Genomic DNA, 20546 nt, shown 5'->3' on the forward strand with positions numbered 1-20546 from the left:
TGAAACTATGGTGCCCATGCTGTTTGTCAGGGGCTCACAGGTTGGGGATAAGGAATATAGTCAGATTTCTTCATACTGAAGAGTAATTAGAACTGACGTTTAATAGAGATGGTGGAGCCACAGTGAGGAGGGACTTTAGCCAGTTGTCATGATCTGTAGAACTAGAAGAGTCTTGTTGCTAAGCAGCTGATCTAGAATTTAATCAAATATACACAAAGAAAGGAATTTATATTTTTCTTTGCCACGTGAGGTCTCGAATAAGAACTCTGTTCATAGAAATAGGCAGCACAAAACTATGAATATGGTTATAGCCATAAAGGACCATGGGAATTACTAATTCATCTGGTAAGTCATTCAAGAATCTAACTGTAAAGGACAGAAGCACTAGAATTTGTGTATGCCTGAAAACACACACACACACACACACACATACACACAAAGCAAGAGTCTTTACGAAGTATTCAGATCTTGAGAGAGGTCAATGACATTTATTACTTCATATTCCACTCTAGTTTACTTGGTTGAGAGCCACAATATTGTGTTTTAATGGACTGTTACTCATATTTTGGAATTAATGAAAAGGACACAGGAAGATAACAGAATAAGTAATAATTTGTTACATGAATATACATATATATACACAAAGGTTAGTGAGAAAAATATTTGTGAGTACTTTTAAAATATCATTTGAAATTTAAAGGAAAACTAGTAATTTGGTGATTATTCCATGTGAATATCTATAAATAAAGACTCCCACTCAAAACAGGGTATCTGATTCCCCTTCTGTTGGGACCTATATGTTTTATATGTTTATTGTGGAACTGTCCCCACACTCCCATCTATTTAGAGTAAAGTATAATGAATCACTAGGTGTCCTTCGTGTAAGTTCAACAAGTGTCAGCCGAGGCCAACCACCATCCTTCTGTACCGCACGGTCTCACTCAGCCTCACCACTGCTTAAGAGCAAGTGCCGTGCAGCGCACTGAGCCACGGCGTCAGCCCAGCGCTCATCCATTTCGCCCACGCCCTTCTCTTCCCTTTCATCTAGCTTTGCTCATAACAACCACCCCTGTCTCTGCTTTTCCTGTTGTTTTAGTGCTGCGGCTCTGGCAGTGTGACTCTGCCCGAAAACAGACTGAAGGTCAATGCTGCATACAGTGATGCGTCCTGCCCTGCACACTTCTGCTCTCACCAGTGGCTCCATATCCTGGCGCCAGAATGGCTGTGGGTGAGGCCCTGGCGCACGTGAGGACCACTCTCCCACTGCTACTCTGGTCGCAGCTGCTTCTGTTGCTTTCTGGATCGTCCTGTGTTGGACGCTCCCAACGCCATGGTCCTCCAGAAGTGGTCATACCCTTGAGGGTGACACACACTGGCAGGGGCGTGAAGCCTCCAGGCTGGCTCTCCTACAGCCTGCGTGTCGGGGGCCGGAAACACGTTCTTCACATGAAGGTCAACAAGCATTTGTTCTCTCAACACTTCCCAGTGTTCACCTACGACGACCAGCATGCTCTCCTGGAGGACCAGCCCTTTGTCCAGAATGACTGCTACTACCAGGGGCATGTGGAGGGGGACCCGGAATCCCTGGTTGCCCTCAGTACATGTTTGAGGGGCTTTCGAGGAATACTACAGATAAATAACATTGTTTATGAAATCCAGCCCAAAAGGCTTTCTACCTCATTTGAACACCTGCTATATAGAATGGACAAGGAGGAGACACAGCTCCCACTCATGAGATGTGGGTTAACAGACGAAGAAATAGCACGACAACTGAAGTTCCAAGAGAGTGATGAGTCCACTTTGATGCAAAGTGGGTATGAAGGCTGGTGGACCCACAGGCGTTTTCTGGAACTGGCAGTGGTGGTGGACCACAATCGGTATCTTCATCATGAAAATAATGCCTCAAAAGTGCAGGATGAAGTATGCATTGTTGCCCATATAATAGGTAACTTTTTAAATTCATTGGATGTTAAGGTGCTCTTAATTGGAATTGAGATCTGGACTAAAGAAAACCCCGTTTCAATAGATAACATAGAGAGTCTCCTGGAAGAATTTTGCTCCTGGAAAAAAGTAAGTTTTAATACCCGCATGCCCCATGATGCTGCACATGTCTTTGTAAAGAAGCAATATGACATAAACATTGGCTTGGCCTATATAGGATCAGTGTGTAACCAGCGTTTTAACTGTGGAGTTGATAGTTTCATGGGTGAATCTTTGTATAGTGTTGCATACACTGCGTCACATGAGATTGGTCAGTTTGGGTATGCCACATGACGATGGCGACTGTGAATGTGGGAGTTAAACATGTATCATGTCTCCAACGAAATTGACAGCAGTGAGTTTCAGCAACTGCAGCTACGCTGCCTACTAGAACAGCGGTGCCCAAAAAACATGTTTGAACCTTTCACCCAATACAGAGAACATCTTCACGTACAAACACTGTGGGAACAGTGTGGTTGATGAAGGAGAAGAGTGTGACTGTGGTCCCACTTACACGTGTGCGATAGATCCCTGCTGTCAGCCAGACTGCACTCTGACACCTGGGGCCGACTGCGCTTTTGGGCTTTGCTGTGACAACTGTGAATTCATACCATCAGGCTACGTGTGCAGAAAAGAGGAAAATGAGTGTGATCTTCCAGAGTGGTGCAATGGGACGTCCTATCAGTGTCCAGAAGACGTGTACAGGCAGGACGGGACCTCCTGCACGGGCGGGGGCTACTGCTATGAAAGGAGATGCAACAATCGCAATGAACAGTGCAGGCAAATCTTTGGCAAAGAGGCCAAGAGTGCAAATCAGGATTGCTACAGGGAAGTGAATATCCAAGGTGACCGTTTTGGTAACTGTGGTGTCAGAGTCACTTCATATGTAAAATGTGGCATCTCAGATATCCTGTGTGGGAGGGTCCAGTGTGAGAATGTGACCAAAATTCCCGTTCTGAGAGATCACACGACTGTGCGCTGGACTCACTTCAATGGAGTCACCTGCTGGGGTACAGACTACCACTTTGGGATGACCATACCTGACGCTGGTGAAGTGAAAGACGGCACAGAGTGTGGTGCAGGACGGATCTGCATCCAAAGAAAGTGTGTCCTGATGTCCACTTTGAAAAGCAGTTGCTCACCTGAGACCTGCAATACGAACGGAGTCTGTAACAACAGACATCACTGCCACTGCCGCTCCAGGTGGGCCCCCCGGGTGGGCCCCCCCCCAGCTGCCTGGACGAAGGCAGCGGAGGCAGTGTGGACAGTGGCCCACCCCCCAGGAAACAAGAAGAAAAGGTGGAAGACAAGATTTACCTCCAACTATTTTGGTGGATTCCTTTCTTTGTTTTATTATGTTTCTTACTTTTGCTTTTTAGGAGACGCCAAAAATCGCCTAAGAAACAAGAGGAGAACGTCTCAATCTCACCTACGGAAGAGCAAACTGTTTTAAGTTCACCTACTAAAGAAGAGCAAAGTTTGCCAACTTCACCTCAGTGAGAAGAGCAAAATGTCGAGACATCACCTGAGGAAAAAATTTAAAATGTGCTGATTTCACCTAAGGAAAAAGAGAAAAAAACTTCAAATTGCATCTTAGAAAGAAAAGCCAAAATTTACAATTTCAAACACGAAGCCCAATACCTATGAAATTTCTCATGTTTCAAGTTTCCTGGAAGCAGACGTGTTAAAGCATGTGTCACAGATCATTGTCAGAAAACCCAGATATATTTCATCATTCTAATTATAAACATCACCCTTTAAACAATTACTAAAATACACTAATTCCTGGAATATTTCTACTTTCCATTATTTTAAGCAAATTTAGTGGCTACTTTTTCATGGAATTAGTCTGTTTCCTGAGCAAAGGCACAGCTCCTGAAGTGTGTGTGTGTGTGTGTGTGTGCGCGCATGCACTTTTAATTTGCTGTCTCTAAATTACAAACATCGTCTCCTTTGTACTCCTTGTCACATAGAGAAGGGGAACCTAAAAATCACATTTCTTCTTCGCCAGTCCCCTTACTATTGATTTTGCTAATGGAAAGATGTAGAGGGGAACTGGATACCTGGAAATACCTTATTGCCGTGCATGTCAGAATTGAGTCATTTACAGCTCTCACCTTACAGGACAGTAAATTTCAGTCTGCGTGTTATTACTATATATACATACATTTCCTTTTGTCTTCATATCTATATATATTATAATTTTACATACATATATATATATTGTTTTCCCATCAACTTCCATAACGGAGATTACTTTTCAGCCTCAGAGACACTGGCACAGCTACCAAGCATCTTAACTTCTCAGTTCTGAGTCCCAGGTCTTTAAGTTCTCCATCAAATCCCTGAGTCCTAAATTGACTCCTAGATCCATGGGACCTATTCAAAAACTGCAGGTCCTAATAACCCATCTCTTCCCTCTGAGCTCCACTCCTAAGAGCAATAGCTACACCTCCTTCATAATCCATGGTGATCCCCGTGGTGTGGATTACTTTTTTGTGCCCGAACTCTGACTGATACAGTAATTAGCTGGGTATAATGGAGTACACAGAAAGGAGTCTGACATCAGAAGGTTTGAATTTTTCACACTACTGCCCTTACCATCTTGGGGATGTGATTTAAACTTAGAATTACTTTAAAGTCTGAAAAGAGAGGAAAATTATACGTGCCACTCAAGCCTTCCTAATTTCACTTATTAAATGGATGGAAGATTTCCAGTCACGATGTCAGAGTAGTGGGACCATGAGCTCGCCTCTCCTCGTGACTACAACAAAACCATAACCAACTACTTAAACAACTATCAGGAAAAAAAGATTGGAACCTAGCAAAGAAAAAGATCTTCTTCATCTAGAAACACAAAGAGGGAACCACAGCAGGATGGTAGGAGGGGCAATCACACAATATAATCGGGCCACATAACCCCCAGGTGGGTGGCCCACAAGCTGAAGAATAATTAAGTAGCAGAGGCCCCCTCACAGGAGTGAGAGTTCTGAGCCCTACCTCAGGCTCCCTAGCTCGAGGCTCCGGCACTGGGAGGAGGAGACCCCAGGACAACTGGTTTTAACGGCCAGTGGTGCTTAACTCCAGAAGCCCCATGGGACTGAGGGAAAAACAGACTTCATTCTCTTGGGAAGCATACACAGACTCTCATAGGTTCCAGGTCCAAGGGCAGAGGCAGTGATTTTATAGGAACCTGGGTCAGACCTGCCTGCTGGTTTTGGAAGGTCTCCTGGGCAGGTAGGGGGCAGCTGTGGCTCACCCTGGGGACGTAAAAGTTGGTGGCAGACATTCAGGGAGTGTTTTTCTACGTGAGTTTTCCTGGAGGCTGACATCTTGATTGAATCATTAGCACCAAGACCTTGCCCCACCCAACAGCCTGTAGGGAAGCCTCAGGCCAAACAACACACAGGGTGGGAACACAGCCCCACCCATCATCAGACTTTCTAAGCCACAAAGGCCTCTAGACACGCCCCTACACACAGCCCTACCCACCAGAGATCCAGGACCAAGCTTCACCCAGCAGTGGGCAGGCACCAGCTCCTCCTGCCAGGAAACCTGTACACGCCTCTAGTCCAGCTTCATCTGCCATGGGGCAGATACCAGAAATAAGAAAACAACAACCCCAAAGCCTGTGGAAGGAATCCACAAACACAGGCCATACTCTACACTGGGACCGGCTGGACCCTGACCCTTGGGTGACAGTGTACTGCTGGGACACATAGGACATCTCCCACAGAGGGCCACTTCTCCAAGGTTGAGAAATGTAACTAACCTACCTAAAAATACAAATAGAAAGATAGACAATATGAGGTGGCAGAGGAGTATCTTCCAGGCCAAGACACAAGATAAAAATCCCAGAAGAAATAATGAGGAGATAGGAAATCTATCTGAGAAAGTTTAGAGTAATGATGGCTAAGATGTTCAGAGAACTCAAGAGGAGTATAGTTGCACAGAGAGAAGTTTTTAGCAAAGAGTTGGAAAATATAAAGAATACCCAGAGTTGAATAATAAAATCACTGAAATGAATATCATTGCTAGTTTCCAATCTTTTTTTTTTCCGATGGTTGTTTAAGGAGTTGGTTATGGTTTTGTTGTAGTCATGAGGAGAGGCGAGCTCATGGTCCCACTGCTCCGAACCAAGAATAGACTAAATGAGGCAGAAGAACAGATTAGTGAGCTAGAAGACAGATTAGTGGAGATCACTACTGCAGAACAGAAAAAAGAAAAAAGAATGAAAAGAAATGAGGGTAGTTCAAGAGAACTCTGGGACAACGTGAAGCACACTAAATTCACATTATCCAAGAAAGGGAATAGAGAGAGAAAGGACCTGAGAAAAAATTTTGAAGGCGTAATAACTGAAAACTTCCCTAACATGAGAAAGGAAACAGTCACCCAAGTCCAAGAAGCACTGAGTTCCACCCCGGATCGATCCAGGGAGGAACACATCAAGACACATAGTAATCAAATTGAAAAAATTTAGGAAAAGGAGAAAAGCAACAAATAACATACAAGGGAACTCCTATAAGGTTATCAGCTGATTTTTCAGCAGAAACTCTACAGGACAGAAGGGAGTGGCACGATATATTCAAAGTCATTAAAGGGAAAAACTTACAACCATGAATGCTCTATCCAGCAAGGCTATCATTCAGATTTGATGGAGAAATCAAAAGCTTCACAGATAAACAAAAGCGAAAAAAATTCAGCCACCAAACCAGCTTTACAACAAATGTTAAAGGAACTTTTCTAGTTATCAAAACACAAGGAAAGAGAACAAATAGAAAGAGGAAAAAAAGACCTACAAAAACAAACCCCAAACAATTACAAAATGGCAATAAAAACATACATATCAATAATTACCTTAAATGTAATGATTAAATACTCCGAACGAAAGACATAGACTGTGTACTGCTGGGACTGGCTGAATGGATACAAAAATAAGACCCATACATATGCTTTATACAAGACACCCACTTCAGAGCTAGAGACACATGCAGGCTGAAAGTAAGGGGATGGAAAAAGGTATTCCATGCAAGTGTAAACCAGAAGAAAGCTGGAGTAGCAATACTTATATCAGACAAAATAGATTTTAAAATAAAGACTGTTACAAGAGACAAAGAAGGACGCTACATAACATGAGATCAATCCAAGAAGAGGCTATAATAATTGTAAATCTATATGCACCCAACATAGGAGCACCTCTATATAAGGCAATTGTCAACAAACATAAAAGGAGAAATCAACAATAACACAGTAATAGTGAGGGACCTTAACTCCCCACTTACATCAATGGACAGATCATCCAGACAGAAAATCAATAAGGAAATATAGGCCCTAAGTAATAAATTAGACTAGATGGACTTAATTGATATCTATACAGTATCCCATCCAAAAGCGAGAGAATACATATTCTTCTCAAGTGAACACGGAACATTCTCCAGAACAGACTACATGCTGGCCCACAAAGCTAACCTCAGTAAATTTAAGAAAACTGAAACTGTACCAAGCACCTTTTCCAACCACAATGCTATAAGGTTAGAAATCAACTACAAGAAAAAAAAACTACAGAAATTGCAAACAATGGAGGCTAAACAATATGCTACTAAACAGCCAATAATAGATCACTGAAGAAATCAAAGAGGAAATCAAAAATACTTTAAGACATATGAAAATGAAAACACAGTGGTCTAAAACCTCTGGACACAGCAACAGCAGTTGTAAGAGGGAAGTTTATAGTAATACAAGCTTACCTCAGGAAACAAGAAAAATCTCAACTAAACAGCCTAACCTTACAGCTGAAGCAGCTAGAGAAAGAGGAGCCTAAGGCCTAAAGAGGTTTTACTTCTTCCTTAAAGCCATTAATTTACTAGGTGGGAGCACTGATTTCAAAGCTTAAGCATTTATTCATCACTCATTACTTTTTCAAAAAAAGGACTAACACTGATCTCAAAATGCCAGGCTAAAAGAAAGTAAGCCTAGGGGAAATTAGGAGGCAGGAAATAAAAAAATAAATAAAAAAGCAAATGTTAATGAAATGGATGCTAAATAAACAGAATAGAGACAATCAACAGGATGGAAATATATTCCTTTTTAAAAAAGGACAATAGGCAAAACTCCAGAAATACAGACGAAAAAGAGATAAAATGACAAATAAAAATATTAGTCATGAAAAATTATAAATTGTTACATAAAATGCTGTTACATATACAGCATAGCAGATACTTAAGACATTATAAATAAATGCTATAAAAAAATTACCAAGAAACTTAGATGGAATGTGTCATTTTAAGTAAAAATATAAATGGATAATATCAATTTGTAAAGATAAAAATCTGATTGACAAAATAAAATTAATATTAGATGTATTATTTTCCCTACATTTTACCCAAAGACAGCAGTCCCCAAAGGTAAACTGGTGAGTGTTAAGCTTTAAGGAACAGATCTCAATTATTAACATACAGAAATCATTTTATAAAATAAAACTATAAGGAAAGGTATTCAACTAATAGTATGGGTCTAGTAAAAATTTGGACAAGAACAATGCAAGAAAGACTGACTGACGTCACTTACAGAGATCAATACAAAAATCATAACAAATAACAAGTATATCAAATTCAGCAAAAATGAGGAAATAACATTTCCATAAGCAGAGGGGAGAAAATATTTTCATAGAGTTTATTTTTAAAAGGCAAAGGTAGTTTAATACCAAAAAATATCAGAAAACATAATTTTTTACTGGATTAAAGGAAACAAAACATATGCTCATTCTAATAGAAGCAGAAAAAGAATTAAATAACATTTAAGCTCTACTGACAATGACAAGAATTTCTCAGCCAAGTAGGAACAAAAGGAAACTTTCTTAACCTGATAATAAATATCGCTGAGAAACTTATAATGGAACATTCCTTAAAATGAACTTTTTAGAGGTATTCACAGTAAAATTAGGAATAAATCAATGTTGCTGTATCTCATCACTTACGTTAACTTTTTATTTGAAGACCAAGACAAATTGAATAGATTGAGAAGAAGTAAAAGCTATAGAAATGAAAGGTAAATATTAAAAACTGCCATTAAATGTAGCTTACATGAATTTCTATGTAAAAAACTTTGCTAAGAGGAAGTTTAGCCACTATAAGGTATTTTAAATAACAGAATTCTTACAAATCAATATAAATAAAAATCATAAACTGGTTTGTCATATATATGAAATACCAATGAGTAGAGAAACAAGAACTCTTATAGTAGAGAAAAAGGTAAATGCTCGTAACCACTTAGGAAAAGTATTTGGCAGTATCTCAAAGCTGGACATATGCAAATAAGCCATATAAGCTAATAATTCCAACCACAGCTATATACCCATCCAAAATGTGTATTTATATTCTCCAAAAACATGTACATGACTGTTCATGGCAACACTATTCATTACAGCCAAAAATAGTAAAAAGTCAAATATGAGCTATACAGATCTTCCTCAACTTATGATGGAATTACATCCTGATAAACTTATCGGAAGTTGAAAATACCAGAAGTCAAAAGTGCATGTGATACACCTAACCAACCAAACGTTATAGCTTAGCCCAGCCTACCTTAAAGGTGCTCAGAACATTTACATTAGCCTAGTCAGTCAAAAGCTTATTTTATAAAAACACAAAGTTTATTTTATAAAAAATGTTGACTATTGACTAATTTATTTAATGTCGAGCTGAAAGTGAAAAACAGAATGGTTGTCTGCATACAAAATAGTTTTAAATGTGTTAGTGTTTACCCTCCTGATCACAGACATGCTTGACTGAAAGCTGAAGAAATGCTGAATTGTCAGAAGTCAGGGACCGTATCCACAACAAATGATGTTACAATACTTAATGTCCACGCAGAAAAACAAAATACAAGAAAATTAGAATTCCACCTAAGCCCATGCATAAAATTAATTCCTGGTAGGTTAACGACTTAAATTTGAGAGAAAACAAAAGGACTTAACCCTGGTTTAAAAAAAAAAGGAGAATATCTGATCAATCTTGGAGAATGGAAGCACTTCTCTAAAAAGACAAAAACGATACGGCCTATAAAAATAAAGATGTATAAATCAGACTAAATTAAATTAAAAACATGTGTTCAACTAAAGACACCATAAAATTTAAAAGTCATAGACTAGGAGAAATATTTGCAAGAATTATATTATTATTGAGAATATGTAAAACATTCACATATACAAATAAGACAGACAACAATCTAATAGAAAATCATCCGCAAGTTTTGGGCAGAAATGTGGGGAAATAAAATTCTCATATGCTGTTGCTGAAAGTTTGAACTGACATGACTATTTCCTAGAGTTATTTAGCAATAGCTACCAAAAGTAATGGTTTGCATTTACTCTGATCTGGCCATTTTCAGTATGTACAGTACATCAGATAAATTGTTGCATATGTGCATATAAAAAAAAGTTGAGTATTTCTTACAGAATTTTTTTAAAAATTGGAAATGTTTTAATTGTCCTTTACTTGGAAGGGAATATACGTACAATATACTACTAAATAGCAATTATGGTAAATAAATTAGAGGTGCTCCTAGCAGTAAATGTTTAGTAAGGCTAAACATCTGAAATGACAACATTGTGTGAAAAAGCAAGTTGCCAATAATTCGTACAGTATTTTCCCATCAATATACAATTCGGAATATGCAAAACAAGTCTATATTGTTTCTGGATACATACCAGTGTATCAGAGGACGATATCACTCCAAATCACTATCAAATTCTTAGTATTAGCTACTTCTGAGAAGGCAGAATACAGTGTGATACAGTTAGCTGGGGAGCGTCAGGGTAGGATACTCTGGAAATTCAGCCATTCAGTCAAGACGTGTGGTAAAGTGTAAAAATTTAATGGAAATATAGGAGATGCATGTTTTATATACAATCCCTACATTTTCCGATAAGATGAAATATTCCTCACTTTTTCTTAAAAGAAGTATTCTGTTGAGATTTCAGTAATTATTTCCTTGGGTCAGGAGGAACATAAAATTATGTCAACGGAAAACAACCCCAAAGGGACTAATTATAACATAATTTTAGGTGATATTCGAACAACTTATTTGCATCAGTCCAGCTTCAGTTGCAAAACAGAGAAAAACTCTACTCCATTAAAAGGGAATCTCTAATACTGGGTATTAGGTGATTACAAAACTCACAAGAAGGGCTGGAAAAAGGGACCCTAAGCACGAGACTGAAGTGACCCACAGGCCACTTTTCTGCCACAATCATGGAGCGGGGTGCACTGGGCAGGCTTGTCCTGGGAAACAGGACCAACAGGAGTCACAAACACGAGAGAACTAGGGAAGAAATGAACATAATCCAGCGATGGAGACAACGACAAGTGGAATACTCGAACTGGTTCTCTCTTATTTTGCGGCGGGCCTACCTTCGGAGTGGAACTGGAACAGCAGCCCCTCTCAGATCCCTGCCCGCCGGTTTCCGGCCGGAAGTGATGCTTCCGGCTCTCACGTTCTCTGGCTCGCTGCCGCCGGGCTCGGAATCGGTCACGTGTGTACGGAGGCTGTGAAGCCCCAAAATCTGCCGTCGGCAAACCGGAAAACCAGAGAGTGAGCGGGAAAGCCGGCGGTCGGCGTCACTTCCGGCTGGGAAGCCAGCGGGCTTGAGAGCTGAGGAGAATGGATGCTTCAGCTCCACGGGGGAGGTAGGATGGCCTCGGGAGGGAAAATCAGATATTCCCGCTGCCATTGTCTCTGCCTCAGAATAAGGTTCACCCCTTTCCTGGCTCACCTGTCATTTCATCTTGGTAGCCTGCGTTCTAAACGCTGGACTAGAACGTTCGCCGCCGCCCGTACTCCGTATCTCACGGGAGAAGTGAGAAGAGGAGGGAAAACAAGAATGCGGCTTAATTTATCAGCTATGCAAATATCGTGTAACGGAGGTTGATATGTGCATGTATCAGGATGGAAGAAACACCTTCCGTTTACATTTCCTGGTCTGTGTTCTCTCCGCGCGCCGCCTGCGGCCTCTGCTTCATGTGGTGAGTCAGTCAGAATTTTTTAAAAAGCCAGTTTCTGCCTGATGAAACAGTTGGATTTATTAATTTTATTACATATGTATCCTTGAGTACAGGTCTTTGATTATTCTGGGTGATAAAATGGGAGGATCGTGTAAAGCATTTCTGCTGAACACTTAAGTATGATTATCTCAAAACAAAAGACAAAAGACAAAAAACCACAAACACAAACACTCGTGTGATTGAGCTGCAAGCTGCATTCTTTCACAGAATTCACTTTTTACCCGGAAGAACAACCGACAAACCATGGTTATTCAGCCTTAATTATCTGGCAGGGATTTTCTTTTTAAAATGAACAGAACCTGTCACTTCAAGGACAGCCACTGACAGTACTTCTTCTTAATGATAACATTTGAGCTTTCAAAACCAGTATTAAAATTTTGGAAAATCTGGAACCACCACATTTTCTAATACAATGTCCTGATGAGATTAGTTGTAAAATTAAAGAATGTGATTTTTTAATATTTTTAGCAAAATCTATCAAACGTGGAAGTTCTTCATTAGTGAAATATCGTCTAAAATGGTAAAATATCATCCAAAATGTAAAAGATATGCCAATAAATGTTAATGGAATAGTATAAAAGAGTTACTGATGTGCTTTCAATTTCATTGGTTGCAACTAACATTTAAGAAACTAGCACTTGTTGAATTTTGAAACAGTACCAGAGAAGAGTAGCTATAATTATCCAAAATATTAAGATACTCCTCTTTTCCAAATGCATATTTCCGTGAGGCTGGGTTTGTGCATATACTTTAACCAATAAATCATATGGCAATAAGTTAAATTCAACAGCAGATACAAGAATCCATCCAATCTCTCTTCTGTTAAGTCAGACATAGAAAATGCCACTTTTCTCATGAAATTTTTGCTTTGGAATATATCATTGTTTTTCATGAAATATGTTAATGAGTTTATCATTGTCATTTTAAATTAATACATATTGCATATTTTAATTCTTTAATTTTATTGTAGTAAATATTAATATACATAGCCCAGTGTTCTAGAATACATTATATTATCTTTCAGTATAACCTAAGAAATCTACCAGTCAGGATTAAGTTCAGCTATAATTGATAGACAACTGAAAATAATGACTAAAACAAAATAGAAGTTAAATTTCTCTTATGAAATATTGGGACATAAACAATTGAGAGTTAGTATAAGGCCCTAGAGTTGTTTAAGACTGGCCACACCAGTAAGTATAGAACTTATTATGATCCAATATGGAATTCCAGCTATTAATTGCCATTCCGAGCATCAACTTGAAAAAATGGAGAGAAAAATACCAAATGTACATACCAGCTACTTTTTCAGAAAGTCAGCCAAAAGCTACCAGAGGTTGCTTCCTCTTCTACCTCACTGCAGTGTATAATCACATCATCTTTAACCAATTTATCTATCTCATTGTAGTAGTGCATTATGGGTGGGATTTAGATAAAAAAGGAAAAAATTCATCCCAGAAAATAAATATTATCAAAATCATAAGAGTAGACCATGTGGAGAATTTGTCCACAAAGAATATTTGAGTTGTGGAATCATTTGGAGTGATAAGATACACAGACGAGCTTTCAAATCATAGAAATGTTATATGATAAACTAGGAAGTTACATGTGCCAAATACAGACATCAGCATGCTGTTACAAATTATAAGAGCAAGCAAGTTGCATGATGTAAGCCATGTTTTTAGTGCATCATTCTAAAGCAATATGAAACAGGAAATGGAGGATTTTTTTAAAGGCTGTGAGGACAAAGAATAACAAAGTGTGATGCAGACGTGATCAGAAGTTAAGGCAATGTAAATGTCATGGCAACTGCTACTGTCAAAAAATGCTGGAGACCGTATCCCTTAGCAGTAACAAAGTTTTCCCTGTCATTTCAATGTTCTAACAGGGTAGTAGAGGGAATATATCATTAGTTTTAAAACCACTCTTGGGTTATATTTTTTCTTTCCGTATTTATTTTTATACACAGATTCTCAGCCTATTCCCCTGGACCACTAAAGATCAGAAATCTGTGTTAAATCCTCAGATAATGTTTTTTTCTTTTTTTTACATTAGCCGTGTATGAAATTTGCCTGATTGAATCATCCTGAAGAAGTCTTCCAACTCTTAAGTTTAATTTTAGTTAAAATATCATAGCACTCTAAAAAATTGTCAATTCAAAATTACAGTATTTTTCAATTTGTTTTCAAAAGTGCCTCATTACCTCCTAAAGCATAAATCATTAGTGTCAAAATACCAAAACGTAGATCTTTGAAACTGGGCTCATGGATTTATAAATCAATGATTAATTATGAATTTAGTTGAAATATAATAACATAAAATCTATTTGCACACATGTGGTAGAGGCACATCAGATCCTCTCTTTGCCAGTTGGCCACTGTTCTTTCGTTAGAAATCACAAAACTTGTTAACTTGAAGGTTTTCCCCACACTATACATATTTAAATAACATATTTTGATTTGAGATTTAGCTTCTACTGAAAGAGCTAGTGTTATTTATTTCTTCACCTGAGACTGTGCTATTTATTGATTTAAAAAAAAAAAAAACCACCTGAAAAGTATTACGAGCTGTGCGGTATTTCAACCTTGTCATGTTAATTATAATTAGTTTAAAGATGGACTTTAGCAAATCTGTAAAGTATTTTTATCTGACCAGCCTTGTTAATTTTAGGTCAATTTGGAGCCTTTTATAATTCATTTTTGTTTAGACTCAGTTCAACAAACTAAACATATCATAGATGGTTTTGCATAATTTGATATTCGGCAATGTACAAACAGGCTAAACTGCATATAAATGAAGGACAAGATCACTTTATAAACTGAAACTTGAAAAAAATCTGAAATGAGAGTATCACCATCAGCATAACATGAATAAACATCCTTCATTCACTATGACGACTTTGTTCAATTAACATTTAATTAGAGCCCAGGGTACCAGATGGTGAGGTGCCGTTCAACAACAGACCACAAGAAAATTGAAATAGAGACGTTTGTTACTCTCAGATCCTGAAGGAGGTACAAGGCAAGCCCTAAGAAGCCATATGGCTAGGGTGGCACTGGGGGCGTCAGGGCAGAGAGCCAGGTAGGACCTCGGGCACGTGCCTTTTTTTATTGTCTGTGGTGGAGTGGTCTGGGGTTCCCAGGCTGAGGCTGGTTTGGACAAGTCAGACCAAAAAGAGCAGGGTTTTGGTAAGCTCCACAGGGGTCTTACCTCAGGGGAGCACACAGAGAAGGCTCTGGGAGGTGGGGGAGGCTGTTGATTACAAGGGCTGTTGGGGAAGTTATACTAAGACCTTCCGTTTGCTTGTGACTGTCAGGCTCTTATCTAAGTTATGGGCTTGCATACCCTTGTCAGGTTAAGGCCCCCTCAGGCCACTTGGCCAAACAAAATGGTTGCTGAGGTGGCAATATGATGGAGAGCTTAGCTAAACTCTCAGCGTCCACTAACTGCAGGTGTTAGGCTTCAGTGGTTAGGGAGCAGCCATTCCATGGGATCGATTTATCTTGTTCAGGGAGTGTGAGGAACACTGGCGTTCATTGCGATAGCCTGTCTTCTGACAGGACACCTCGCAGCAGGAGTGCTGAATTTGATGTTTGTATCAGCAGAATGAACATAATAATGATGTCACCTATCATTTGCAAATGACTTTACAAAGGACTTTTTAATGCATTACCTTCCATAATGAGCTAAAACTAAAATATTTTAAGGGCTTACTGAAATTTTATTTAATCATATTGGCTAATGAACAATGCAAATGATAGAGCCAAGATAAGACAAGGAAATCAGATTTTTAACATGTAACAATATAGGAGGGTGAGAAAATGTTAAATAAGTGAACGTGTTGGCTCTTTTTTGTTGTTGAGATCGTTTATATACATGGCTACAAAGAGTGTACCACTGAGTTATCGTTGAACGCAATATCTGATATTGGTAGTAACAGAGACAAAACACAAATTTCTTTATGTAGATTAAAATATTATAACTGATAGAAAATATAAACTTCTAATTTTGTATTAAATATCAACCAACTTAATTTCCTTAACAGTCAACAACATCAAGCATTGCAGACAGTAAATACCTTACATTCTATAATAAAGTTTTTAATTTTTTCCTGGATTCATTCCATCTACAAAGGCAGTCTTCCATGTTCTAACCATAGTTTGAGCAAAACACTGAATCAGGCTATAAACGATTCTAAGTGAAAGAAAAGTAGTCCAAACAAATCCCTAAGTATGTAATTAGCATGTTGGCTTACCAGCTCAAGGAGACACTAAGTAACCCATTAAATTTAATTATACAAAGAACTCATTTAAAGAATCACTTCTGTAAGCTGCTTGCTCAAGCTTATGTAATTTTATGTCTGCACACATTTGTGATTGAAGAATTAAGTCCTAAATAGCTTCAGAGAGTAACTATCACAATATTACTGGTCCCAGGGAGGGGGGAACAGACCCCTCATTACACTAGGATAACTGAGATCCCACTTTCTAGAGCTTTTTCCTCTAGATTAAAGAGCAATTTTCAAACAACTCAGTTAATGGCACAAACTACTTAGTTAAACAACTTAGCAAGTCAGTCTGAGCCAATCCTAAGAAAACAGTTTGGTCCCAAAGAAGCCAGGTGGGTCAAAGGCTTTTTTTTTAGCCAGTTTCAAGAGGACAGCCCTTCCAAAGGACAGGCTGAAGGCCGAAAAACTGCCACAGTTTCATTTGAAGCAATCCCTTGCCGAAGGGATTGGGTCAAAGGCATTTCTAGCCAGCTTCGGATGAAACAGTCTGATCTCAGATAAGACCAAGTGTACTTGCATACAGAGCAAGGCCTTAACCGTACAGACCTTGAAATGGGTCCTGAATCCAGCCTGAGAGTTTCAGAAACAAAGAGGATGTAATCTCTCGGTTCCAAGAGAAAGATAACACCTTCAAACTCCAGGGTGGCAGAAAAACAAGTGAGCAACAGTGGGCTCAGTTTGGGGTACTGCATCTGTATGTTCACTGTCGGGAGTCTTCTCTGGTCCCCATAAGGGCCACCAAAATGTTTACCTGAAACTAGACAGACATATTTCCCCAGCAAAGATGGGTTTATCGAGGGTCAGCAGAGACTTGCAGTTGGGGATCTGCAACCGTGGTGAACCACATGCCAGTCACCACGTGCAAGGGAAGGAGAGCACTTTTGTAGAGAGGAGAAGGAAGTTGGGAGGGCTGTAGTTAACAAAGAGCCCATGGCTCTTCATTGAGTCTTTGCCAGAAGTCTCTCTTCCTGTTGGGCTCCGCTACGTTTCAGGACATGAGCTCCCCCTGCTGGTCTCCCAACTGTATTTAATTGAGGTTCCTGTTAATTAATTTTTTTATAGGCCTTTAAATCTAGAATTTCAAAAGTTGACATGCAATAGGTTATCAGACACGTTGCTAGGCAGAAGAAAGGAGATCTGATACGTAACCCCAGCTCTACATAATACCCCACAGTGCAGCACAGGACAAGCCTTCTATTGCTCTGGTCGTTCATGCTCTCGCCAATAAAATAAAGGGTTAATGATCTTTATGACACTGTCCTTTGTTCTTCAGAAGCACATAATAGGTAATGGGATATCATATCTGTGCCCAATTGTTATAAACTGGCTGAAAAGGGACAAGTTAGGTAAAAAATAATCTTAAATTTATAACTGTGGTCCCCAAATTGTACTGAAGAAGAGCCCAGTATACTATGAGGTTCTGTCACAATTCTTTTTTTTTCTCCTTTTTCAGTTTCATTAGGTAGAATTATTACAGTTCGACTGCACATACACATTATATTGCATGTAAGTACATATATACAGTATAGTGCACATTTTTTTAGTTTACATATATGTACTAATTACTGTTTCTAAGAACAGATTAGATCTTTAGCTTTTGAAACTTACATAGTTATCAAAGGAATAAAGCCAACTACAAAATAAGAATCAACAGAACGCAGTAATTCAACAAAGGACAACATGACACATTGGACAGAGATAAAAATAACTGTAAAATTCGTGCTCTGTCCCTGTTAAGTCTACTCCTTAGGCAGCCAGTTTTCTGACTCTTTTCAGTTAAATTACTTCCCTGATTCTCAGGGTAGGCGGTATTCCTAGTGGAGTAGCTCATGCTGAAGCAATCCTGCAGTATCTAGACAAATTTCTGGTGAGGAGTGGGTGGGAAAATCAGTGTCTACCAAAATGTGTGCTTATTCTTTTAACTTACTCTCACACCCCAAAACAAGATACAAGTCTTATATGGCCAAGCACTGCAGAAAAAGTTTGTCTAAATTTTGGTGCACATAGTTAAGAAGCTGCTTCAGGGGCACTTTCCCAGTCAGTTCAACAGCAAAATCAGCAACAGAAATCTGGGTTTTAAAATGGTTTCTTTTGGTTACATCTCCGTTGTGATTCCAGCCAACTTAATGGTATGAAGTTAGGCTTTTCGCTCTTTCACAGCTGTCCATTAACATTCATCCAAATAAACAGATGTATAAATTGCAGGAAAGCCTTTTACAAAATTACAAAAGAAGTTTTTTCTTTTTCTTCCCCTACCTCTAGGATATATGAAATTTCAATCTTAGTGGTTTCAAAACAATAATAGCTTTATAATTCTTAGGGTTTTCTTGGAAACTGAGAAGGGATCAGATGAAATTTTAAGAACATACATAAACCGTTCCCTGTAACAATACTTTAAGAATTGATTTGTGCATGTGTTTAGTGACTTCACTTTTCAAGACTCAGATGTCCAAGTAGAACACAAAATTCACAAACGTAAGTTTAGTTGCAATTCTTTTTGTTAAGATATTTCCAGGGAAAACAAACATAAACTTAAATGCACTTGTGAATACCATTAGATTGAATGGGTTAATGTGTTTAACATTTTCTAAGTACTATTATGTGTAATTACTGTTTTGCGTTAAGAAGCACAGATCACTCCTGAAACTATGCAGGAATATTTAAATACTGTATTAGAAGAAATACATATAGGAATAATGTTTGATGGGCCACTGGACTTATTATATTTAATAACTATATATCCTGTAAATTCTGCTTCCTCTGCACAAAATGTGTTTCCTTCATTTTCTTCCGCTCCATCAGTGGTAGATTTTGTACCAAAGCCTCTGATACTCATCTGTGAATTAATATTGAGACCCACCTTGTTCCTTCTGTGGCAATATTTTCAATTCCCACAATTTAGATCCACTTGCACACTCGACTCCTTATCATACTCTGGGGAATATGTGAAGGGTGGTATAGACTTTAAATTGGCCCTCTTTTTCAGCCCAGCTAGGCTCGTACCGCGTGGCTTTGGTGTCTTTGTTGTTGTGTGTGAGCAAGCCCCTGCTGCTACCAGATCTCACCAGAGAAACTGGGCGTCATCCCTTCTGTGTGAATCCCGTCTTCCGCAAGTAGTGATGCAGCCTGACGGGGCGTAGGGTCCTACCATTTAAACTCTAGTTTCTACATATGAGGCTTTGCTACATAATACCAAAATTTCTTAAACACTTACCAACTCCTGGAGTCTTAAACATGGTCCCCCTGGGTGTTCAGGAGCTGATGCTCAGCAGCCTATTTGAGAGCATGAGAAAAAGTCAGGAGACACGCAGAGAGGTCGGCCCCGACATCCCTGATTCCATGAACCAGCACCGCGGCTGCCTCCCCTCCAACATCTCATGGGAGAACTAACCCTGATGTGTTAAGCTGCCATCCTGCTGTGTCTGTCACCAACAGCCAGCTATTAGTAACAGATACAGCTGGAGAACTTGCTCTCCTCTGAGAAGTGACATTTTTCCCTTTTGATAATCAGAGCAAAGCATTTCACCTCTGGCTCTGGCTGCCAGAAATCTTAGTGCCAGCTTTTATAGTGAATCACAGCAACTGCAGTGACCTCTTATCATTGTTTCCCGTGTTCCCTTTATGCACTCTTAACTGTTTTTCTCTTCCTATTTCTTTCTCTCTGAAAACTCTCTATAAAACTATTTAAAAAGAGAGAAGACACATGGATTTAATTTTAAATGGATTAATTTTCAGCTCTTTGTAAGAATTATATAAAATCCCCCAGATATGTATCTTCATCCTTTTTATGATTAATCTTACTGTTCTGGATATCAGATGTTACTAATGAAACTAAAGACGTACCTTAAGCAGGTATGCTTCACCAGGACATGGGCTCATGTCAGGGAAAGGGAAGGAAACGAGATAATTATGGACCTGCTGCTCATACAGTTTATAGGATCAAGCACAACTTAGAAATAATTTATTTAGCAACTTTACTTTTATCAGTTAGAACAGTTAAGTGAATATTTAAATCAAGATCTCAGGCAAGGTTACTTTAAATTGATGCTGACTGTTCCATACTTGAAAAATAAAAATGAAAGCTTTTTTTTAAAAAAAAAACATCAGAAGGTAGAGCATCCACTTTTATCATGATTTCTTCTTCCACCTTAAGTTCATTTTCGAACTCATGAATGCAAATGAGTTTCATGTAGCTCCTGTGAACTCATGTTTGTTAG

The 20546-nt window shown here is 38.9% G+C and overlaps 1 protein-coding gene across 1 annotated transcript; it reads left to right on the top strand.

Annotated features, from left to right (window-relative positions):
• The first annotated feature begins 323 nt into the window (after positions 1–323).
• On the top strand, positions 324–19719 carry LOC105083421 (disintegrin and metalloproteinase domain-containing protein 25-like). Its single transcript, XM_074355554.1, is given in 4 exon segments — positions 324–345; positions 1196–2252; positions 2254–3196; positions 19585–19719. Coding segments are annotated over 4 exon segments (2157 nt in total).
• Positions 19720–20546: the final 827 nt, after the last annotated feature.

Source organism: Camelus bactrianus, chromosome 31 (genome assembly GCF_048773025.1).
Source record: "Camelus bactrianus isolate YW-2024 breed Bactrian camel chromosome 31, ASM4877302v1, whole genome shotgun sequence".
NCBI classification, from domain to species: Eukaryota; Metazoa; Chordata; class Mammalia; order Artiodactyla; family Camelidae; genus Camelus; species Camelus bactrianus.